The following is an 18,933-nucleotide window of genomic DNA, read 5'->3' on the forward strand; positions in this document are numbered from 1 at the left end:
CCCCGCCCCGTGCGTGCGGCAAAAACATTCACAAATCCGCTACATGGCGCAAAGGCCAGTGGACCAGCATACAGCCCCCCAACCACGAAAACGCGTGGAAAACTCCCTGCGCACCCCTCGGAATAAACGCACCATGCTGGCGCTAGCGAAAACGTGTGTAAAAGTCCACACGCATCCCGCGGAATCCACGTACCCCACTCGCGCTATCGAAAACGCATGTAAAAATCAACGTGCACCCCTCAGAATACACGTACCCCACCCGCGCCAGTGAAAACGCATGTAAAAGTCCATGCGCACCCCTTGGAATACACGACCCCGCTCGCACTAGCAAAAACACGTGTAAAAGTCCACGTGCACCCCCAGAATACACGCAGGCAGCCCATCCACCCTTCCCATGCCCCACAGGCAGTCCATCCACCCTCCCAATGCCCCACAGGCAGCCTGCACCACAGGGGGGACTTTTTCCATGCATTTTACCTAATGCCAACGGGGTACGTGTATTCCGGGGGTGCGCGTGGACTTTTACACGCATTTTCGCTAGTGTGGGCGGGGTATGTGTATTCCGGGGTGCATGTGGACTTTTACATGCGATTTGGGGACTAGCCTACACCCCTGGGCATACCCTGCAGGCAGCCCCCACCACAGGGGACTAGCCTACACCCCTGGGCATGCCCCGCAGGCAGCCCACACCACAGGAGACTAGCCTACACCCCTGGGCATGTCCCACAGGCAGCCCTGACCACAGGGGACTACCCTACACCCTTGGTCATGCCCCGTGGGCAGCCCACATGGCACCATGCACTCGGGAGCACCGACACATGTCCCCAACCAACCCCCATTGACGGGCACCTGCCAGCAGGCCCCGCTCATGTCCCCCTGCACCACCACCCACCCAGCAGTGATGGGCACCTGCCAGAAGGCCCCAACTCATGTCCCCCTGCACCCCCACCCACCCTCATGGACAGGCACCTGCCAGCAGGCCCGACACATGGCCCACCAAAAAACATGTCCTAACAAAACACACCCATGTGCCTAATGCCAACCCAAATCCCCCTTTCCCCCCAGTACAGGCATGCAACCATCCATAGCACCCATTCCCAAATTACCCATGCCATGACAGTCTTAAAAGAACTACCATGCCCATGCATAAATGCTCAACAGAGCCACACATTGGCAACACATGACTGAGGCAATGTTCATTGAGACATGCACAAAACCAATGATAGAATACAATACTGATCATGAAGTTAGAAAAAATGTATTAAAAACATAATGAAGTAACATGGAGGAAATCAAACTCGAAAATCAATATACAATGACAGATATAACCAAAAATAAATGGTAATCCAATGAAACATAAATGAACGTCACGTTGAATAAAAAAGTGGTCCATTACCAATATCAATAAGAAAAAAATAATACAAACAAAAGAAAACCATTGATCCATGGGAAAATTGAAAAAGTTTGTACAAGTCTGCAACTATATACAATGGAAGTCCAAATGGTCCATGTTCCACAAACAAAAGGAAACCTACAAAAAAGTCCAATGAATAAAAAACTATATACACAAAGTGGAGCAATGTCCATTAAACCCAAAAGAAAAGAAAAAACAAAGGAAACCTAACACTAATGAACTTTGTACAATGGCGACGGGCAAGTCCAACGGCTCACTTGTTGATGTTCCCGGCCAGGGCATCATCGAACTCCATGTCGATGTCCCAGAGACTGGCCTCTTCCCTGGCCTCGAGGTTTTGCAGGGATGCAGTCATGGCCTGTTCCATCTCCCTGTGAGTTGCTTCGAGGCACTCAGCCCACCTCACTGCCCTGCGCATGGAGTTCTCTGCCCTGACCATAGTGAGCCTTGCCTCCTCCACCCACCGCCGCTCTGCATCTATCCGCTGGCCCAACTGCTGCCACACAGAAGACACTCCCAATCCAAGGTCCTCTTGCCCTCCGGCATATGTCTGCCCCTGTGATGTTGAAGGCCTCGAGCCATCATGGCTCCCACCCTGAGCCTGCTGCTGCCGTGCATGTGCCCTGCTGGTCGATGCCTGCACGTCCTCCTCTTATTGGGGTCCAGTTGTTGGGGTGGCCACCCCTGCTGGACCTCCGACTCCCGACTGTGGCAGGGATGTGTCCTCCACCAGCCTGGCCGCTGGTTCAAGGGCAGCTCCACAGGGTGCCCAGGTAATACTTTGGCAGGAAGATGGCACAGTGGATGACTGGTGCATATGGGGTTCGGTTGAGGAGGGGGTCGCTAGAAGATCCAGCACACGGAGGAACCCAGCCTGGGTGACCTGTCCTAGTAGGCTGACGTGGTCAATGAGGTATTCGAAATGACATGCATTGTCCTCACGAGAACCATGCATGTCATCCCGAATACCACGTTGACGCAACGCCACCCCAGTAAGACAGGCTCAACTTGGTCCCGGATTGCAACGTTCGCAGGGAGAGGAAGGCCAGTTGTTGTTTGCGCATCCCCTCCCTGAAGAGGGGTCTGGAAGAAGGCATCCCTGCTGGTGCAGAATGATGCAGTCACAGGATCGGGGACAGGATTACACACAGGCACCTCCGCGGTGGCCTGTGCTGCCTCCTTTCCCTGCCCCTGGACTGCACCACTAGGACCAGTGGAATGCTTCCCTCCAGGCCCCGTGCGTGGGCCTTCCACTGCCTCCTCCTCAACCAAACTCCCCACCAACCTGGATGACTCCGTGCCATCTTCCTCCAATGGCCCCTGTGGGGGCTCAGCTGCCCCTACTGCTGCCAAGGAGTCCACCTCCAACCTCTGCCTCTTGGACCTTCCCTCAGCAGCTGTGACCAGGGACGCGGCACCAGGCTCCTCACTCCTGGAAGAGATGACAACATGGGAGAAGAGCTGGGTCTTGCGTCTCCGGCTGGCGGTGTGATGCCTGCCTCTGTGCTCCACAGCACCGTCTCGGCCCTCTTCATCAGTCGACGCTACAGACAGGGAGAGACAGAACACAGGCATCAGGGCATTGTACAATGGTTGGATACACATGTCAAAGTTGCACATGAGTGGCAGTGTCAACCTTCACAGATGCCATCACACTCCCCAACACTCATATCATTTGAACCCACACACATGCAGAATTTGACAGGAATGGTGCAGCAGGCAGCAGCATCCATACACACACAACAGCATGAACATCCGAAGGTTGGCATGATGTCACAAGCAACATGGGGAGTGCCGAACACATGAAAACGCGCCAACAGACAGACATGCATCGGTACATATCCACCACCTTTCACAGTGCAATCATCGGCAACTATGTCACATCTGCCAATGGGGTTCCTACATATCTGTGTCACATGCATCCATGGCATATCACATTTGCACACATGTCAAACACACACAGGCACATGTATGCGTGCATGTTCATGAAGGTGGAACCAGCATCCATGTGTCACACCCCAGCCATGCCATAGTACATACACAGTAATACTAACATGTGTGCATCCCCACATGCATTCGTGCATCATGCATTTGAACGCATATACCATTGATGTGCCTCACACATGACTGCACTCACATGCGGCAGGCTCATGTCTCTGCACATACAGATCAACACATGGGCTTTTCAAGACATATATCCAAGCTGCACATACCTGGCACACCTCAACATGCACTGGGTCCAATCAGTATACATGGACACTTACCGCTCGACTCCGGACGGGTATGCCTCTCAAGGACCTGGAGGTGAAGCGCTGGGCGTATACGTTCCAGGACCCTCATCTGGTCTTTGGTAAGGCGGACCCGGCACCCCTCTGCATCCGCTGCCTCCAAGAGGCGCCGGGCCTTCCTTAGGGTCCTGGACCTGAAGTCCTCCCAGCAATTCTGGACGTGTCGTGTGTCGCGGGATGCCACCCACTCCACGTGGATGGCAGACATGATGTCCTTGCAGATCGTCTTCCATCCATCATTGTCGGCGCGTGGTCTTCCGAAGAGGGCATCATAATGCACCAGGACTTGCTCCATCAGGATACCAACTTCTGCGGCACTGAAGCTGGAAGCCCTTTGCCTCTCTGGCTGGGGGTTGCCAGTAGTCTCTGATGGTGTTTGCCCCGACATGGAAACCCCTGAGGCAGGTGTGGGTGGGCAACTGGGTCCTGGTGCTGGGCTGTGGAGTGATGGAACTTCAGTTGGGAGTCTTCTGTTCCAGCAGGGGTGGTCACAGCAACTGGACCCCTGCAGATGGCTGACGTGCAGGCACCAAATAGCATGGCACGTTGCCAGCAGGCAGGCAGGCAGCAGCAGATGGCTGGTGGGAGTCAGCTCGGGGCTCAGGGGGGCAGCAATTCGACCTTCTGGGCAGGAGTATGGTCTTCCGTGTGTTGTCGCATGGCCAGCTTGATACGGAGTGATTTGGAAGTTGTAAAAACATCACGGCAGCGTGTAATTCAAGGAAAGGCCCTTAGCACGTAAGCGCGTCCGAGACGTAACGTGTGCACTGGTGTTTCCCTGACACGGGTTGAAGATCCCACGTGGGTTTCCATCGCTCTGTACGTACTTTTCGTGGAAAGTGGTGTGTGTGTTTTCCAGACGTTGGTGTTCACACGCGATTACTTCACAGCAGCTACAGTGTGTAATTCTTCTTTTGGCGTGGCTGTTAGCTATGCGTTCTTCTTCTACACGCAAGGCAGACGGTGAGTCGCACACGCTATTTTTCTTACTGCGGGTGTCCCTGTTTGTAGCGTACCCCTATTTTTCCGGCATATTACCCTGTGTGTTGATCACATACACATTTTTTGTGTTCCTGGCTGCCTCAGCGTACTGTGTGTGTTTTTTTACACGCACGTGGTCTACAGGGATCGCGTATCTCTTTTTCTTGCTTTTTTGGGATGCCTGAGTGTTGGTGACATGTCATTGTCCTACACCCCTGGGCATGCCCCGCAGGCAGCCCGCACCACAGGAGACTAGCCTACACCCATGGGCATGTGCCACAGGCAGCCCTGACCACAGGGGACTACCCTACACCCTTGGTCATGCCCCGTGGGCAGCCCACATGGCACCATGCACTCGGGAGCACCGACACATGTCCTCGACCAACCCCCATTGACGGGCACCTGCCAGCAGGCCCCGCTCATGTCCCCCTGCACCACCACCCACCCAGCAGTAGGGGGCCACAGAATGGGACATTCATCGTAGCTGTATATACGTGTTTGCGCTCACTTTTGTAATGCGCAGGGACGCTACCACCTGCCTTTGTGTGGCGGATGTGTTTAGGCCAATCCGTGTCTTTGGCCATCTGCGGGTTTCCCCTATTCGATTCCATGAATACATGTAGTTTGTGTGCGTGTGGGCGTTCCGTGTATTTCCCTGCAGTACTTCCCAGTTACGCCTTCTTTTTCATGCGTTGTTCCCAATTCCGCATGTTCCCTCCCTTTTTGGTGTGTGCGCTGACTTTGTGCGCTTTGGCTGTGCACGTCGCGCACGGTGTTCTGGATGTTGCAATGACGTGTGCACCAATGTGCGCCATGCGTGGATTTGGTGCACCTCCCGGGGAAAACACGCGCAGGGCCTTCCATGAATCGCATGCTTTTGCTTTTTCATGCTTGCGCCATCTTGCACCACGATTTTCGGCGCACATTTGTTCTATGAATCGGCGCCTTTAATTGATTCAGCCATCCTCAAAGAAGCGTGAAGTGGATTGGCTCAGATATTAGGGGCCCGATTAATGGAAATGTGCAGAGAAATCCCGCAAGGGGCTGATTGATGAAAATTCAGGCAAAAATCGTGCAAGGGTTGTGAGCCGATAAGGTCACTGGGTGCGCCTGAACGCAGAAAAAAAATGCATGCTCCGCATATTCATGGATTTGTTCGAGGAAAGCAACCGTATTCGCAAGTCACCGCCGGAACACCCCTGACACGCCCACACGCAAAGCATAAACAGCCATATCAGCTACCTTTGCGCGCTCCACCAGGTGCGCATACACGCACTCTTCAAACAGTACGTGGGGTCCCCCGCAAGCAGACTGTCATCTCTGGGACCCTGCGCAGTGTGATGCTGGAAATGCATTGGAGGGACAGGGCCTCCATGTCCTTGTCCTGTACTCCCTTATCATGTGTGTCCTGTGTTGTTTTCTGCACAGGAGTCCATGTGGAACTCCTGGCAGTGCAGCCCTTCCTCTTTATGGTTGTGGTGAACAGAGACCAGTGGGATACCCTTATGGCACCCATTGGTGGGGGCACAACCATGTACCCCAGTGTATGTTTTTGGGCACCTGTGTGTGGCCCATAGAGCAGGGTATGGGCTGGTGGCAGCTATGCACTTCATGTTATGGGTGTCTGGTATCTGTGTGTGTGAGACACAAAGAATGAGACAGCCCTGCTTAAAACTGACATGAATGCAGTGTGGTGTGCTGAAAGGCTGGGTGCTTGTCCAAATCCACATTCCTTGTTATGGGTGTTTGGGTGGAAGTGTATGGCCTGAATGCACTGTGAGCTGATTGGCTTACTGCCTGCATGAATGCCCTTTTTTCTGATTAGCTGACTGAGATTGGCTCAGCAGTGTGAATGAGGGACAGATGTGTATATCTGGGGACCTCTCATTTCCCAATGTGTTCAGAATCTGAAGTTGAAACTTGAAGCTGCTTATCCTTGAAGCCCAGGTGGAAGAAGATTTGCTGCTGCTTTCCATCAACAAAATCTAAAAGCTGTCGAGCCTTTTAAGGACTGATCCAAGAGAGGACCTGGCTAGGCGACCTTTCCCCAAGCTACGATGCAACATTGTGCAAAAGCTGATCTTCGTCGAGGCACCATGGAAGCCAGTCCAGAAAGGCTGTCGATTGGAGACGGACCCCGCCGAGAAAACTTGAAGTAAAGCACCCGGACATCGAGGCTGTCGACGTCCACCATTTTTGACCGGAGTTCGGAGGATTTCCGTGACCGCAGGAAGCATGTCGAGTCGTGTTACCAAGAAGCGGGAACAGCTTGACGTCATGCTGCTCAATGACCAGAGCTGCAACACTCCACCTTGCTTAAGAACATTTAAACGAAGGGATCCCTTGCCATCACCGTCAACCGCTTTGTCTCACTGGAGAAAGTCGAGTTTGTCAACGACCGCGGAAGGTCCGCTGGTGGGTTTCCCACCACCTGAAGTCCACAAAGAAGCAGACAAGTGAAGATCTGCAGACAAGTGAAGAAGTGAAGATCTAAAGGCCAGCTGTGGTCGAGTCCCGATCGTCGATGTCGACACCCGACACCCATTGCCGGGCCTACGTTCTTCACCGACTCTGCTTTACGGAAACAAACTCTTTACAGCGAGGTGCACCTCATGCCTCGTCTTCGCAGGATGTCCACGATGGATCATCGATGAGCACTGCGAAAGTCGAAGCTGCTGTCTCAACGATAGTGTTCACATTTTCTTCGAGGAATCTCAACTCCCGTGGCTCCTGCTTTAAAGGGAGTCTACCGTCGAGGGATCCGTCGACAAACTGATCAGGAAACAAGACCTCCACCAGTCTTTACATACAGGGACCCCCATAACTGATCCCGGCACCCCTACAGCCTGCGTATGAAAAATCATAACTCGGTCTAAACTCTGCGTGCGAACCCCAGTTAACTGTTCCTGCACCACGCTACACTGCTTACGCACACCCCTAAATTACATCGGAAACCTGATTGAGTACACACACCCCGAAATCTGACATGCAACCCCACCTCGAGCTGAAAATCCTGTTCTTATGCCTGGCTACGGATGGCAGATCGCATGAAGAACTTGCATGGCCATTTCCAGGCCAAGATGTTGCGTGATCAAATCCATGAATACGTCTTGTGCCGCAGAGTTGTGGCCGTGCCAGGGACTGCCCGCAGGTCATCCCTTGGAATACCCACTTTTTCGCAAGTTCTTTTCCATTTCTGGTGTTCCACCCCCTTCCCAGCCTTCTGCGCAAGCCACGCCCACGCTCTGCCTGGAGTCTTGCGCAAGGCCTTGAACAGCTCGCACAGACGTGCCGAGCCAGCGCGAACTCCATGCAAGTCCAGGAAAAGTACTGTGCATTCGATTCCATGAATCGACAAAGGTGGATTTGCGCGCCGTTGCGTGCACAAGTAACCTATTTTCCCTGCAGATAATTCCATGAATCAGGCCCTATGACCAGTAGTGTATAATGTTCCTAATTAAGCTTCAGCTTAAGTCTGGTGTAAAGAGCCCTCTATCAGCAGAGAGCACAGTCATTTTATAAGATGGAATACCTTTGTGGTGACTTGCAAGATTTTAGTTTTTTTACACATGGTAGACTCATTTTAATACAACTTAGTACATCTGGCATGGCAGAAAGCTCCTACGTGTCTCTCTGTCAGTTCATGACTGAGGCCCATGCTATTTATTCTCAGAAGATGCTTTTAGCACTCTGTTCCATTCCCTGGGTCAATACGATCACACTTTCACTTAGTGGTGTGAAAAATATATATTCTGCTATCCAGAAATGGTGAAATGTGTGCATTGTTTTCAAATTATGACATTTAAAAATTACGGATTTATTTTCCAATTTCTGAAACATTTTCCAATTATTGTCCAATAGAAATCTGTGAATAAATATCCACAATTAACAGTCCTATTGCTGACAGGTTTTCTATAACGTTTCATGTTTTGGATACTTGACAACCTATTTCTGTTAGCTTAATTCTCTGCGTCTTGTATTTCTCCAGATTTCACCAGTTTCATCAAATTATGTAAAGAGAGTGCAACTTCTCATGAAATTGATTACATGCTTCAATTTTGTGTGATAGTTTAATGTGATTGTGTGGCACGATAGCATCTATTTATGCAGCAAAATAACAGTATTTAGTGGAGCTACTTGTGTATGTAGTCCTTTGCGGGACAGAAGAAGTATGGCACTGAGAAGGGAGAGCATGCTCCCTTGTTTCTTTATCATCCACAGTTTATTGAAGCAGCCATGTCTGACAATAGAGGGTGCATTGCTCTTGTGGAAGCAGTGACATAACAGAAAATGTGGGGGCCTCCCTGCAAGACATGCTGAGGACCCCCATCCAAGCTCAGCAACAAAGCACAAGCTGTTCCACACTCAGGGCTTGCCCGGACCACCACGCATGTACAATGTGCATGATGATCATGCTGCGGCAGGGAAATGCTATGCACAGCACTAGGCAAAAGATGGAAGTATGAGTTTTAATCAAACCTTAAATCTTTCACCTAGTGTAGAAACAAGTGGGCTGCTCCTGGCGCCTGAGTCCTGCCACCCAAATGTACCAGCCAAAAGTGTGCGTGGATAGAATTGTATGCACAGTTATGAAACCACAAGAAAATATGTTCATGTTTGCTCTGCTAGTATCCCAGTGTATGAACAGTCTCTTGTTGGCTTTGCCCTTAATGCCAGTAAAACTCTGCAGCCACAAGAAGAAAACATTTTTACTGCTGCTGCACAAATTGCCTGCCCGACCCCTGCACCACCATGTGAGAATACTCATTTCATTTTGCCCTAAATGTCAGTAAAACATGCAATGCTACAGTAAGGAACCATTTCCTTGCCTCCACCGTATATGCAGGGACACTCACCATGTTGAATTTGCTTTTAACACCAGTAAATATTACAATGCCACAGCAAGAACACATTTACTTGCTGACTGCACAATTGCACCCAACCTCCCCATGTAAGAGCACGCATCATGTTGGCCTTGCCCACTATGTGAGAAATAAATGTAATTCCAAAGAAAGACATTGTCCAGTCTGCCTGCCCTATTGTGCTATAAACTTCTGCCCCTCCTCCATGTTATAACATTCATAAAGTTGGCTTTCTCCAAAAATACCAGCAAAACATGTAAGAAAACATCTATGATACAATGCTCCTTGCCTGGAGCCCACATTCATAACCATTCACCAACCATCTACTCACCCATCGATGGCTGGTGATTAAGTTAATTGGAGCGATGTAAAGATTTACAACAAATATGCCAAAGCATGTGAGCATAGCAAGTCAGTTCAATCCAACCAGTCGTTCTGTGTGGGGCAGGGTCCCTTCTTCCCAGAGAAATATTTTTGAATACTAGGTTGTATAACACACCTTCTATTGACAAATGGTTAAAAAGCCAGAATAATTGGTTTTAACCCAAAAGTCCAACAGAGGCAATTCACCAACTGTGCTCAGGAGCATTTCCATAATGCCTTCGCCCACAATATAAGTCAGTATTAAAATATGTCCGCGCTGGCTGTGCCCATACATGTCCAGTTTGGCAGCACCTATATATATGCCAGTACACTCATATTTACTTTGTGCATAACGCCGTAATGCTACTATAAGAATGCTGGCTCATCCAATATATGCCTGTATCCCTACAGAAGACATACTCCTGTTGGCTTCTCCATTCAAAACGCTATCCCATATTAAGAAAACATGTCCAAACTTGCTGCATAAAAATGACAGTCTACTCTTGTAGAAAGACTTATCATGTAATAGCATGTCATGCTTGCTTAATGATGGATCCTGTCCATTTAAGAAAAGGATAGACTGACAGCACCCACATGCCAGTCTAGCCAAGTAATTACACTTATCATGCTTGCCTTATCATACATGTCCAGTAAAAAATGTCATGCCACAGTAATAAATGTCTAGGCTGCCTGCACCCAAATTCCACTCTAGCCAGGTAATAACTTATCATGTTTGAAGTTTTCTTTATCATGGATGGATGCCCCGAAAATGCACAAACCACCCGACATCTACCAAACCCTTTCTTCCCTTTCCCAGTACCAAATCCAACCCCTAGCCCCAACCCGCAAATATCAGCTGTGCTTTGGTAAAAATTGCCTTGCCAGATCACCATTCAGTGTACACCCGTGGCCCAAGCCACCCCAGGTTGAGGAAGCTCTCTGCCCCTGACTACTATGAGTCTCCTGAATGCTGTGTGTTTGGAGTCCCAATGCGTGCAGCGATATCACCTTCACAAACTGTATCTGAAAGCCATCCTTTGCTCACAGGATATCCCAAACTCAAACATTCAAATAGTACAAAGTTGTATATATGTCTCATGCTTTGTACACATGCTACTGTCATGATCACTATTCTGACAGATCAAATAGCATTTTACCAAGTGCACATTGCATGCTCAGAAGGAATGCAGATTTTAATTACTATCACAGACATGTTCGATAAATTAGTGATCATTCTTATGTTCCCAAAGCACTTTGTTTTTATGCAAATCAGATTGCATCCTTTATTTGGGGCACCCACATTATTCGACATCTAGCTCCACCCCTCAATCCCAGCCGCACCACTGACAATCTTCCTCTGCCACCTGATCTCCCCCATGTCAATTTCCAGCACTACACACAACACACAGGGACACACAACATTCACACAACATTGTCTCACATTTACTCCATTCAAACTTGCAACCATACACCAAACACTTGCTCAGTAACACGAATGCACCGAGCCACCATACAGCACACACTCATTCAATCACTCATTCAATCTTCCCGAGCCTCTCTATCTTTAAACGAAAGCTGAAAACTGTCTGTTTTTAATACCTTGTGGGATGATGACCCATCTCAGTTCCTAGTTCTACCCCTGATACTCTCTGCTATTTCTTGTTGTACGTTATTTGTTGTCTCTCATGTTGCAGCGCTCTCATGACTCAGGACCTTTTGTTTACAGTGCTTTAGAAATAAATTAAATAAATAAATACATACATTGCACGATTCACCCTTACATGCATGCATACAAACATACACACATCCATCACACACATGAAAACACCCTTGCTTGCTTGCACACACACATCGCCGGCCAATCCAAAGGCCATTCTAAGGCCTGTTGTGTGCCCAGGTCCCCCACTCCCAACTTCCACCTAGAGGGGTGAGGGCAGGAGCCCTCCCAGCCCCCCAGCCCAGCAGAGGACCCGAGGAGGATCCGAGGAGGAAAGAGGATCCAGGAAGCGAGCGTGCCATCGGAACAGGGCCTGCCTGACCCCGTCCCCACAAGTGCCTGACTCGCCTATGCCGGGCGCATCGCGGCACGAAATCGAGGCTAAACCTCGATTTCACTCGAAGGAACCGCCGGCAGGCGGATCGCCGGCCAATCCAAAGGCCATTCTAAGGCCTGTTGTGTGCCCAGGTCCCCCACTCCCAACTTCCACCTAGAGGGGTGAGGGCAGGAGCCCTCCCAGCCCCCCAGCCCAGCAGAGGACCCGAGGAGGATCCGAGGAGGAAAGAGGATCCAGGAAGCGAGCGTGCCATCGGAACAGGGCCTGCCTGACCCCGTCCCCACAAGTGCCTGACTCGCCTATGCCGGGCGCATCGCGGCACGAAATCGAGGCTAAACCTCGATTTCACTCGAAGGAACCGCCGGCAGGCGGATCGCCGGCCAATCCAAAGGCCATTCTAAGGCCTGTTGTGTGCCCAGGTCCCCCACTCCCAACTTCCACCTAGAGGGGTGAGGGCAGGAGCCCTCCCAGCCCCCCAGCCCAGCAGAGGACCCGAGGAGGATCCGAGGAGGAAAGAGGATCCAGGAAGCGAGCGTGCCATCGGAACAGGGCCTGCTGACCCCGTCCCCACAAGTGCCTGACTCGCCTATGCCGGGCGCATCGAGGCACGAAATCGAGGCTAAACCTCGATTTCACTCGAAGGAACCGCCGGCAGGCGGATCGCCGGCCAATCCAAAGGCCATTCTAAGGCCTGTTGTGTGCCTGTTAGGAGCCAGGGGCCACAAACTCTGCCCGTGCTGCTCCAGACGCCTGAGAGGGCAGGAGCCCCTCACTGTGCACCCGATGCACCTCTGCTATCCTGCCGACCTACATCAACACGGTCTGCTGGAGCAGCCGTGCATCATCTGTAGCCCTCCTTCTGCCCATTGCAGGTGAGCCTGAAGCCCACCGGCGGTGCGCTCCACCCCGCGCATCCGCCTAGCAGGCACCCGATCCTAAGATGGCCGCCGCCATCATTATTTATCGCGTTGCCTAGCAACACGTTCATTTGGCCCAGAAGGCTCGAGGAAGGCCCCTTCCTGTTTGACCCTGTTCGCCTCTGGAGCCGTGGAACCAGTACTCTTTACCTGCATTGTCTGGACTCAACCCACTGTGAGTGCATTGTCTGGACTCAACCCACTGTGAGTAAAGCATAATACCCTTAGTCGCCTAGTCTACCCACGGTCCTCATGGGAATGTCTACTGCTTATTGCTAGCATAAACACACAAATTTGGCGAATTCACTCTTGCTAACTTTTTGTTGCTCATGTGTATGGTGCGATTGCTACCGCTCTTATGCGCCATATCGCGCTGCACTTCATTAATGCCGTTGCAACCGTGTTGTGCCCTTTGGTCGCTCATAGACCACAGCAATTGTGTTGTGCCCTTTGGTCGCTCTTAGACCACAGCAATTGTGTTGTGCCCTTTGGTCGCTCTTAGACCACAGTAATTGTGTTGTGCCCTTTGGTCGCTCATAGACCACAGTAATTGTGTTGTGCCCTTTGGTCGCTCATAGACCACAGTAATTGTGCTGTGCCCTTTGGTCGCTCATAGACCACAGTAATTGTGCTGTACCCTTGGTCGCTCATAGACCACAGTAATTGTGCTGTGCCCTCTGGTCGCTCACAGACCACAGTAATTGTGTTGTGCCCTCTGGTCGCTTTTAGACCACAGTAATTGTGTTGTGCCCTTTGGTCGCTCATAGCCCACAGTAATTGTGTTGTGCCCTTTGGTCGCTCATAGACCACAGTAATTGTGTTGTGCCCTTTGGTCGCTCATAGACCACAGTAATTGTATTGTGCCCTTTGGTCGCTCATAGACCACAGTAATTGTGTCGTGCCCTTTGGTCGCTCATAGACCACAGTAATTTTGTTGTGCCCTCTGGTCGCTCATAGACCACAGTAATTGTGTTGTGCCCTTTGGTCGCTCATAGACCACAGTAATTGTGTTGTGCCCTCTGGTCGCTCATAGACCACAGTAATTGTGCTGTGCCCTTTGGTCGCTCATAGACCACAGTAATTGTGTTGTGCCCTTTGGTCGCTCATAGACCACAGTAATTGTGTTGTGCCCTCTGGTCGCTCATAGACCACAGTAATTGTGTTGTGCCCTCTGGTCACTCTTAGACCACAGTAATTGTGTTGTGCCCTTTGGTCGCTCAACACAGCAGACTTAGCAGCTACTCTGCCTGCACACTACCCAAAACTAGAACTCTAGCCATCCATCTAGATACAGGACTCTCACACATTATACAATGCTCCTTATACTATCCTATCTAGTATACCTGGCCTCCTCACTCGCCCTACTGGAACGACTCATCATGTCGCCTCTTATAGCAACCACAATACAACAATCCACCATACAATGTAACATAGCCGACAGAAACCTAAGACTACGAGCAAGACTACCCAGAATCTTTGATCCGCTCATCAAATACAAAACTAACCCCTTTCGAGCCAAAAAGGAACCCGCTCGCAAACCTTTCACCCACAACTACATTAAGCACAACAATTACCAAACAAACAAAGAAACAAATGCCACTCCTAATGCAGCAATAAATACTGTTACACACCCTAACCGCACACCTAAACTTAAAGGAGCCTTAATAAACGCTAGATCCTTAGTCGCCCATGCCATAGAAATATCTGAAGTCATCTCGACAGAAGACTACGACTTCCTAGCCATTACAGAAACTTGGCTGCATGAGGCATCAGGCCCAGCACTATCCCTAGCTGTGCCCAACAATTATACTATCCTCAGAACGGATAGGTGCGGAGCTCGAGGTGGCGGACTAGCCATCATCGTCAAAACTATACTTGGGATGAGACTCACCCCCTCACCAACCATTGAATCTTGTGAGATAATGTCCACCAAGACATCAACAGCTAACTCTCAAACTCTTAACCTTCACTTGATATACAGACCTCCAGGTCCTATCAATAATTTCATAGAAGACTTAACTACCATCCTATCAGAAAACCTCAAAGATACTACTCAATCAATACTACTAGGTGACCTCAATATTGGCTTCAATGACATCAACGACTCACAAGCCACAGCAGCATCCAACACCCTAACAGAACTGGGATACACCCAAAGAGTGTTTGAGCCCACCCATATCAAAGGGAGAACCCTTGATTGGATTGCTGACCACAACTGCAATATATCTACTCTCACCATCTCACCCCAAATCTGGTCAGATCACCATCTTATCTCATTCTCCTTGGACACCGTCACCCCTAAACTGCAACAACTGTGTGCACCACCCGCACTTACCAGAAACAAAAAAACATGACACTAGACAAACTACTCCCTGGCATCATGCCCACCTTGGACGCTTTACCTGATAACCTTAACCCTAACAGCCTAGTGGAAGAATTTAACAACATCATGAACAAAACCCTTGATGACATCGCACCACTCAAGCTCAGAAACAGCAAACCACAGAGCCACCTGAACAACTGGTTCACCCCTCTCCTAAAAAATCTGAGATTAGAAAAAAGGAAATGGGAAAATACGTGGAAAATTAGCCCCACTCCAGAAAATAAACTAAAACTAGTTAATATCTCCTCTCATTATAAAAAAGAAATCATCTTAGCTAAACAAGAGACCTACAATAACAGAATTACACAAGCTAAATCAAGCACAAAAGAACTGTTCGCCATACTCAGAGGACTGGAAAACCCAATAACACCTCAAGATAACTGTCTTAAAGACAAAAAGTGGTGCTCTGAAATCCAGCAAGCTCTCTCTAACAAAGTCCGAAACCTTCAAAAGAAAATAGAACTAAAACGCGAGACCTTAGCATCCAATATATTACCGCCTACTAAGACACTTGCTAACTTCAAACCCACTACGCAATTCCACTTCTCCAAAGTCTCCATACTAGAAGTAGAAAAAGTAATACTCGGCCTAAAACCGTCCAACTGCAAAGGAGACCCATGTCCAGCACAACTCATCAAAGATGCCGCACGAGATCTAGCACCATTTATCACTAAGTTAATTAATGCCTCCTTTACCACAGGCATTATCCCCAGTAACTTAAAAGAGTCTTGGGTGCTCCCACTCTTAAAAAAGGCTACTTTAGACCCCACTATACCCACCAATTATAGACCCATCACTACGGTACCGTTCCTTTTGAAGATACTGGACAAGGTGGCATATATCCAAATCCAGAATTTCCTGGAACAAAACCAACTATTAGGCTCCCGACAATCTGGCTTCCGCCCTCTTCACGGCACAGAAACTGCACTGATTGACCTTAAAGCCCAAATAGACAAAGTACGAGATTCTGGAAAACCAGCACTCCTCCTGCTACTAGACCTATCGGCCGCTTTTGATTTAGTGGACCATAAAGTCCTATGTAACCACCTAGATTCAGCAGCACACTTCTCCACTGAGGCCATAGCATGGATACAATCCTTCCTTAGTGACCGCACCATGAGGGTTTTCTCACCTACAGCAGCTGCAGACCCCATCCCTATTACCTGCGGTGTGCCACAGGGATCGTGCGTTTCACCAACGCTATATAACATATTCACTAAGCCCCTGTTTGATGATTTGGACCATCTGGGTATCACGTATACTAACTACGCTGACGATACCCAGATCCTCCTCCCACTCACGGGGGTTTACGAAAAAGATCTAGCACTGGTGAACAAAATATACAGCATCGTTCAGGCATGGATGGCAACCCACGGCTTATGCCTGAACGATGATAAAACTGAGCTTCTCATCCTAGGCACCACACCCCTCATCAATAAACTAAGCACAAATTACTCTTCCTTTATCATAGATGGGAACTGCATACAAGTTGCTAAAGAAGTTAAAACATTAGGGATCTACCTTGATTCTACCTTATCATTTTCCAAACAGGTAAATTCCCTAGCTTCCTCAACAGCCTACACATGTAAGCTCATTAGAGCAGGAAAACAATTCCTATCCCAGCACAGTTGTTTAACACTAGCCAGAGCCCTTATCATCTCTAAACTAGATTATTGTAACGCACTGTACATAGGAGCCACTAAATCCATCATCAACAAAATCCAGATACAGCAAAACAAGGCCCTCCGAGCGGCTTTGGACATCCCCAGGAGAGAACACATTACAGAAACAAGAAGGAAACACAAATGGCTCTCCACCCATGAGAAAATCAAACTTAAAACTGCATCTCTCACATACAAATCTCTACACAACAAAGCCCCTCAATACCTTAAGGACAGATTCACCAGATCACACTCCACAAGACAAACCAGACTTGCCTACACCAATCGCCTCCAAGTACCTCGCTTTAAACTGACCACCATAGGCGGAGCTAGCTTCCCAGTCAAAGCTGCTCAATTGTGGAACGAATTACCCACTACCGCGAGGCTAGAACATTCTCCTTCCAAATTCAGGCAAATTGTAATTAACTGGCTGACGACAGCTATTGCTAATTGAAATTATGATAATGCTCACGCCTGTTTTGCTACACAGCATCTATACCATATGATTGTAAACTTGTATTGTAAACCTGCATCTGTAACTTGTAATTATCTGTAACATGTAACTGTAACCTGTAATTTATGCTCTAAGCTGTACATCTTCTTACTTCCTGCGCACTTATACCCCAGGGTCCGGTGCGCATAATAAATACCAAACAAACAAACAAACAAACAAACACAACTCCACTTTAAAAAAGTATTTGTTTTCTTACCTGCTGCTATCATGAGGGACTCCTATGTCAGTAAGCATCCGGCAGAGCTCCCTGAGTGTTTGTCATGCTGACAGGAACAAGGAAGCAGTGGCTCTTCCTGCTTTCTTGTTCCTGACATGCGCAGAGGAGGTGGGCGCCTCTATTATAAATAAAGGTTTCCGGTTGCGTAGCGGGAATGGATGCTTCATCCTGCTGTGGAACCAGAACCTTTCTTTCTGAAAGAAATCCACTCTTTCAGAAGTAGAGCTCTGAACCTCATTATGAGTTTGTCCGATTGGTAAAAAGTGGAGGTATTTCTATTACCTCAATTTTTCCTGCACTGCCAAATTACAAGTTTTTGCAGAATTACCACTGATGGGATTACAAACTGTAATTCAGTGAATTTTGGGATGCTGGAGGTGAATCCTCGACTTTTTCCTGCAAAACATTTGCAGAATTACCACTCGTAATTCAAAAAGTGGTAATTCCACCAGAAATCCCCAATGGAGTCCTATGGGATCCAGAAAATAGGGATTTACAGTGCCTACGACCACTTGTAATCATGTAGTAAATCCAAAGGACCAAGTGGTGGTAACTGTAAATCGTTTGGTGGTATCTCAGAGGATTTACCTCCGAAATACCTTCAAACTCATAATGAGTCCCAGTTATGTCTTTGAGAAGCTTCTGGAGGCTGTACCCTCCCCCAGGACATTGCACATGTCTAGTGTACCAATTGGAAATTAGAAGCGTTGGAGTTCAACATATTTTAGACTGCTGCTATTGTCGAGGAGTAAAGAGAATTGAGTGATTAAAGCTGTCCCATAAGCAGATCTGCATTGATTAATAACATGCATGCATTTAAAAAGCAGTTATGCTCATTTTAGCAAACTTCTTACCTTTGACCAAACTGCTGCTGAGGCTGCAAGGAGTGGGCAGACTGATAAAATCACCAACGTCAGTTTCCAACCATATACAAATCCTATGATCATGCCAGCCACAAAAGTGGAAAGATATTGTGCAAAAACAGATATTTTGTCTCCCAGACCATCACGAATGGTGTTGATGTCACTAAAGGGAGACAGAAAGAGAGTGAGCGGTGAGTGAGAGGCTCTGAGAAGGATATTGGAATGGAAGAAGACAATTGAGAGAGATTGTGAGGGAAAGGCTAAGAGGGAGAGATAGAGACAACTAGGGAGGGATGCAATGAGTTTCACCAACAATGACTTATCACCCCCATACTCAAGAGTTAAATACACACATATGTGCTCTATCCTGTGATTGGTCATGGTGTTTATGAAATCATTCGCTCACATATAACTTT

At 48.7% G+C, this 18,933-nt stretch overlaps 1 protein-coding gene across 1 annotated transcript in view; it reads right to left on the reverse strand.

Annotated features, from left to right (window-relative positions):
• Positions 1-18,670, reverse strand: part of LOC138568836 (ATP-dependent translocase ABCB1-like) — a 615,126-nt gene extending 596,456 nt beyond the window's left edge. The window contains exon 1 of the mRNA XM_069646608.1: positions 18,509-18,670. Coding sequence (XP_069502709.1) covers positions 18,509-18,601 — 93 coding nt within the window. The 5' untranslated portion in view covers positions 18,602-18,670. The remainder of the gene's footprint in view (positions 1-18,508) is intronic.
• Between the last annotated feature and the right edge of the window lie 263 nt (positions 18,671-18,933).

Source organism: Ambystoma mexicanum, chromosome 2q (genome assembly GCF_040938575.1).
Source record: "Ambystoma mexicanum isolate Mex_15411 chromosome 2q, UKY_AmexF1_1, whole genome shotgun sequence".
Classification (NCBI taxonomy): Eukaryota; Metazoa; Chordata; class Amphibia; order Caudata; family Ambystomatidae; genus Ambystoma; species Ambystoma mexicanum.